The 6,685-nt window shown below is 34.5% G+C and overlaps 1 protein-coding gene across 1 annotated transcript; it reads left to right on the forward strand.

Moving 5' to 3' along the window:
* The first annotated feature begins 444 nt into the window (after positions 1-444).
* LOC108778843 (spore wall protein 1) lies at positions 445-6,479 on the forward strand. The gene is made up of 6 exons (XM_018546139.1): positions 445-508; positions 1,303-1,448; positions 3,259-3,372; positions 3,954-4,254; positions 4,519-4,763; positions 6,108-6,479. Exons 2-6 carry the CDS (start codon positions 1,341-1,343, stop codon positions 6,114-6,116), a joined length of 777 nt encoding a protein of 258 aa, XP_018401641.1. The 5' UTR covers positions 445-508; positions 1,303-1,340; the 3' UTR covers positions 6,117-6,479.
* The last annotated feature ends 206 nt before the right edge of the window (positions 6,480-6,685 follow it).

Raw genomic sequence — 6,685 nt, forward strand, 5'->3', positions numbered from 1 at the left:
GTGTATAAATATACAGCTTCAACAATGAATCCAAAAATTACTCATTATATTTGTTGTAATTTTACATGATACATCTTTTATATTGTATATCGATGGTTGTATCTAGAAGCAACTATTTCGAATCGGACTTTGACCTTTGTCAGATACGAGTAGCGATAAATTGCGAACTTGCAACTGTGTAATTTAGCACTTCACAAGCTGAAGCGTTAGTCAAACGAGGATGACAGAAGGAGGAGGGTGTCTCATTGGCGAGCGCTGTAGATGATGTCGGCTGCTGAGCGGATTTCGCGAATAGAGTGAATTGGAGGGCGCCCCACCTGCGGGAGGCGAGGCTCACGGTGCACGATTCTCGATTCTCGAAGGGGCACACATGCTCGCCTTCGTTTCCCCTTCGGCTCCGTAAGACATCGGGACCTCCTTCACTGTGGTCCTCAAACGAGCCTCGCACTCCGCCAGGTACACAACTCACGCATTCGCTCGCTCGTACGCACTCACTGCACCGGCACTCGTAAGTCCACGTAATCCCTTCACGTACGTTCTGCTTTGACTGCCACGTGACTGATGCGCTCGCTAAGATCTCATTGATTTCCTATTCTATTTGACAAAGGAATCTGTTCTATTTCAACAAACTGGTATAAACACGTGTGTTGAGTACTGTTCTCTTTCTTCTACATTTTTACTCACATTTTTTCTCTCCTATTACGTACTTAAGCGATTATTTTACAAGCTGATCACTTATCAATTACATCGTGTTACTTGACCAATCATTTCATGCTTGTAATTTGACAGTCAGATTGAAAACTGCTTATTACTAACAAGCCAATTTCTTTGAAATTGCAGTATACTTGTGACCGACTATTTTACGTCTACAATATAATAGTCTATAACAGTCAACTAATTGACAGCTGTCAATGTTTATTATCAAACATTTTTGTACATAAACTTTCTTTCTCGTAATTTTTAAAAAATGTCATCTTTTTTTCTGGTATTGCAAAATAAACCTTTACTAGGAGTTGTTATATTTTGAGCGGATTTTCAATGTTTATTAAAGTGTAAATTTCAGTTTGCATTTACATAACACGATTTATCCGCATTTAATTTTCTTTATTTCATGAAAATGTTATCAGTATAATTAACTGATAAATAATTATGAAAATAATTTAGTTAAAAGTTAACTTTTAAATGTTTCCAAGCTCGCTCAGACACCCTTTCACTCGAACAGCCAAGATTTACTTTCGATTTTATTACGTATACTACCGGGAATCTTGCCGCCTTGTCAGACAGCTTTTTTTATTCATACAGACTAAATTGCAACCAATCGACCAAGTGAAGAAGACACAATGCGGATGTTATGTGCAATCTGTGGATTATTCCTGGCCATCACTATTGTCACTTGCAATCCTGTTGATAAGAAAGAAGCGGAAGAGGATCTCAATCCGCTGAACGAAGTAAGTTGTTTACGTTAGTTTTACTAGAAAAGAAGATTTTCAAAGGTTATATTAATTGGAATTTTTATTGAAAATGGACAAATCCAAATTTTCTGATTAAATCTATCATAATTCTAATTGAAATAATCTGATGTGATTAGAATCTTCTAGTTCATTCATTTTCAAGACTTGAAATTTTTCTCAGTGTCCCATTTTAAGTGCTGGAACGAATAAAATGTTACATATTAAGAGATTAAATGTGCTCTAATTTCTAGTATATGTATCAAGTCGTACATGTATCAAGAAAGATATCAGAAGGACGAATTGTACTTCAAATCTTATTTAGAAAGTAAGAGAATGAAATGGAAGGAGAGCTGCAATCGCGCACTTCGCTTTAATGAAGCGATTTGAATGCTGAAGTACTTGCAGAAAGCTATTGTCGATCTCTTATGTCGAGAGCGGAGTTTTACGATGCCACCGCGCTTCCTTACAGGTTCTTGAGAAGTCAAGACACGGAAGACGTAATTAAATTATCGATACGAGCGGCGTACTTTCCGAAATTAAACGGACGAGAATTCGACGATCTATATCGCGAGATGTTGCGTTTCCTTCCTCTCCTTTTTAAGCGTAACTCATCGATTAAATACGCTATACATACCTTCACTCGGTCTAGAATGAAACACATTACTAGAGAAACAAAAAGACAAGTTTAACTTTTAGTAACAAGAGTGAAAGTAAATCTTGCAAAAACTGTTTATTCGATAATTCGATTTTAACTGATTAAGAAATATGCAATCGATAGAAGTATCTGGGTCAGTACCAAATCTCAAAGCTTATATAAATATTTATTTTGTAGAATGATCCAGGGGAAAGTATACTTTTTATTTTATTCCACGCGGCTTTCTTTTCTGTTTAGTGGCAAGAAACTATCTTTAATTTTGTAGAAGAATATGGATATTATTATACATTCGCGTATTTAATTGATATTTATATTTATATATTATTTATATCTACATCTTAATATTTAGTCGAAAATTGGTTGAGTAAACATGAGCATCACAATAGAAAAATTCATTCAGCGTTGTGACAGAGTTGAGAAGAAGACTAAAAGAAGTCATCTCATAACATAACTGAACACATTACGTTAGCTAAATCGGTTGTAAACGATACAGAAACGAGAGAAAAAGAGAGAAAAGAGACAGAAAACAAGAGGTAAACGAAAAAGCGAGAAACATGATCTCGGAGAACGAGTCAAGAGTGAAAGTAGTCGGCGCTACTTGTATGAGTTTGAACACGCTAGAGACGGACGAACGCGTGTAATTCGAAATTCTTTAAAACGTGCCACGTGCATCGATCAACGAATAATGTTATACATCATCGTCGTTATCGCCATTCGTGATCACGCGTTAATGTAATCGTGATTCCGCTCGAGGATTACCCGTAACACAGATCGACCTCGAGTCTAGAACGAAAGCAGAATTGCATAATGGGGTTGCATGCACGTAGAAAATTACAATTTAGAAAACTACATTAATATTGCGCGAGGTGCGATTGTAATAAGTTTCCAATTTCTCTGTTAGACATTGTAGACACTCCGTGTAAATATTTATAAAACAAGTTATATCGATAGTATGTAATGAAATATTTGGCTAATAAATAAAAGCGCGGTGTAATTTTGATAAAGCCTAAAATGAAGGAAACTTCTTCCTGTATATAACGCGTTTCATCATCGTTTCTTTTCTCCCTTGATTAGGAATTTTAGCTTTCGTTACTTCATGCTATTTCTTTTAATTGATAATCTTAAAGTAGCTTATTTTTACGACCTGCATAGGTCTACGTAATCGAAGCTGATGATGTGGCCGATGAAGAAAGAGGCGATAGGGACAAGAGAAAGATTGGCGTTAAGCTTGGAGTATCGAACGGCATCATTAACTTTGTGTTTGACGTAAGAATAATTAATTAATTTTTTCTAAAGTCTTTACCATTCTTACATATACATATCAAAATATCTTGTAAAATTATTAACGCAGTAATTAGTAATTGAATATATAATTAAAATTGTATTTGAAATGTAACATATCTCCGCAGGATTGAAAAGTAACTTGAAAAATAATTATTTATTGTAACGTTTTTTGTTACCTTTTTCGCGATTATTACTTTTTTCTGTATGTAACAGTAACAAATTCAGCGTTACTTATATCGTTAATTTAATCTTTTATTATATTGTATTTATAACTATTTTATTCATCGTATTATTTTTAATTGACTAGAAATATTTCAAAAATATAAATTTAAATATTGAAAAATATTAAATGTAATATTTTACTTTAAAATTACAAAAAAAGTAATGAAAAAGTAAATTGTTACTCACTAAGTAACGGTAACGAAAACACATTATTTTTTAAAATTAGTAATGAGTAATGGTAATGAGATCCTTATAAAAAGTAACGATAATTGTAATGTGTTACTTTCATAAAATAATAAATTGTTATCATTAATTTCTTTAACAAGTATATATTTTTGTAGAAAGTGGATTCCTTCATAGATTCAAAAACGAAAGCGCTCGCAGTTCTCGATGAATCCAACAAAGAGAAAAACGCTGTTTTCGGAATTGACAACAAACATTCTGCTACGTCAGAGTTCCTCAACAAATTAGTGTCTCAAAAACTTCAGGCTGCAACTGGTAGCATTGGGCCCCTTATAAATAGCGCAACGACATTCTTCTCAGGTGCCTCGGCCGGCATCTCGAAGGCTCTGATCTCAAAAATCGCGCCATTAAGCTCGCTTTCTGGCGGTCTTTCCGGTGGTTCTGGTGGAACTGATGCAGGTACGTGCGTGAGATTGTGAAATATTTTCTAATTTATTTATTCGATTAGTTTTTAGACATCATATATATCTTTCATATGTATGAACCTAAAAAATTTCAAACCCAATAGAAAAATGATCCAATGATCATGTTTCTCGTGAGAAGAAATTAATTATAAGACATTTTGCGCAATTAATATTTCACTTTTATATACATCTTTTATGATAGCGTTTATTTTTATCTTTTTTTATATCATTTTTAATTGTTTTTTGTTTAAAAATGTAGGACATGCAGACGGTGGCGCAGGTGCTTCCGGATCGGCCATCCTTGGCAATCTCTTGACTCAAAAGATCGGTTCTTTGTCGAGCCTGAGTCAAGGTAGTGGCGGTTTAGGCAGTTTAAGTGGCGGTTTAAGTGGTGGTAGCAGTGGTAACGGTGGCAGCTCCGGAAGCGACTCTCATAGCGGAAGCAATGGCAGTCCGACCGCTGGCGCTGGGATCAATCTCGGAGCCTTCGCCAATCTGGCAGGGGTAGGGTCGCAATGAGTTAATTTTACTTTAAAATCTCTGTAGACTATTTCTTTTTTATACTTTGAAATTCCTTTATATGTCGCCTGTTCTATGTCTGATACGTAACGCAAGCTGTCTCTGCTGGAATATGTGTCTTCGCAAGAAAGCGGTATACATATATTACTTCGAAAATATGGATAACATGACGGTTTTTTTCTATAAATTGATCGGTGAACAGTTTTTACTTAACAAACTCGGACGAAGGTGATTGATGGCGACGTTGCATGTAAGGCCATCGCTATTTGTGAAACGATAATAATCAGTGCCATAAGCAAATAATAAGATCTTAAAGTAAATGCAAATGCTTTTTTAAAGTATTCATATTTTAATTAGCATCATATTATATAAGAATTCTTTACTATTTTTGTCAGTTTCTTTCTTTATATGTATATTTTTTTATTCATTTGCATTTTTGTATTTATTTATTTTTGCACTCTAGGTTTGCACTATTGCTCATTTTCTTTAAAAATACCTTAGTTATTAATTTTTTAGTTTATCAGAAAAATGTGATACATTTAATAAAATTGCTAATCCTGTGTGGTGAAGCTTCAGTTTTCTCAAATAACAATTTAATTTAATTGCGTTTAATAGACAAAAATAATTCAACGAGCGCTTAGTGATTTTTTATGACGATTCTACACTTAGTTCTAGCTAAGAATTAAATGTAAGAATCAATCACATATCATTAAATCACTAAGCGCTCAATAAGCTATTTTGTCTCCTGAATGCGGCTATTATAACATTAAAAAGCATGCTATTCCTATGTTCTATTATTGCTTCAATTCCTTTCTCTTCCTTGAAGTGCTATCATTATATACAAGCAATATAATCAAATATAATAAAGAACCTGCTTTGCCAGTCCCGTCGATACGCTTCATTAAACCTTTGGCTATACGACTAATCGATGTTGCCAAGATATATCCCTTTTAACCTTGGAAGGCGCCTTCATGAGAACGAAGCCTTCCGATAAATCATATTCGCCATTAAAACAAGTATTGTACACAAACAGTACGATTATACACCACCACAAGCGGCGTTTTAAGCGGCTTAAAGGCAGGTGGGATAACACGGGATGTGGAAAGGGAACGTTTGACTGCGAACTTTAACACCAGGACCAACGAGCAGCGTTGCATGAGAGGAGGAACCTCTTTGGAGAAAGAAAAGCGACAGACAACAAACGAACGTTAAACATATCACGAGAAAATGGGACGGACAGTCAATGGATTTGGAATATGTGGGCGATTTCACTTTCAATGGAATACATGGATATTCCATATAACACGGAATGTGAATTTCTGTTTTTAGCTGGGCTGATAATTGGCAGAACCTCCTTTCTCTCTTCAGAAGCCCTTCTCTTTCATAAAAAGAGTCCGTATTTAAAGAATCCAAATAAAAAATTAAGGAAAGAGAGTAAAACGAAATTCTCTAGGAAACTCTTCTCCTGATGAATCAACACTTCCGGCCGAATCGTGTGGACTGCGCTATGTCTAATATAAATTATAGAAGAACTAGCGGCGTCAATCGATTTGCCACCGTGAAAGTTGTAAATAATTTAAGAATAGCCTTTAAGGACGCGATAAACTCGTATTCGAAGACTATTAGCTATGTCTAAGCGATGTAAATAGTACATTCAAATGCTCCATGATACGTGAAGAAAGATATAAAAGATGGTGATGATGGTGTGATATAATGTTGATGACAAATAAATGTACAATTATATTTTTGTCTATTATATGACGATTTCAGAGTATCGTGTAATTCCCAATGTATCCCTTCCTTCATATCTTTATTATATTTTAGAATTTTTATTTTATTATCTTTATCATATATATGCACACATTCACTTTGATATCTCTTAATTTATGTTTTTTGTATGAATTAAA

Source organism: Cyphomyrmex costatus, unplaced genomic scaffold, assembly GCF_001594065.2.
Source record: "Cyphomyrmex costatus isolate MS0001 unplaced genomic scaffold, Ccosl1.0 scaffold520, whole genome shotgun sequence".
In the NCBI taxonomy this organism is placed as follows: domain Eukaryota; kingdom Metazoa; phylum Arthropoda; class Insecta; order Hymenoptera; family Formicidae; genus Cyphomyrmex; species Cyphomyrmex costatus.

Excerpts from the sequence above, each read along its gene's own strand:
- LOC108778843 (XM_018546139.1), top strand. The coding sequence starts at position 1,341 with ATGCGGATGTTATGTGCAATCTGTGGATTATTCCTGGCCATCACTATT. Across the intron at positions 3,373-3,953 it reads TCATTAACTTTGTGTTTGAC|AAAGTGGATTCCTTCATAGA; the intron begins GTAAGAATAATT and ends ATATTTTTGTAG. Across the intron at positions 4,255-4,518 it reads TTCTGGTGGAACTGATGCAG|GACATGCAGACGGTGGCGCA; the intron begins GTACGTGCGTGA and ends TTAAAAATGTAG.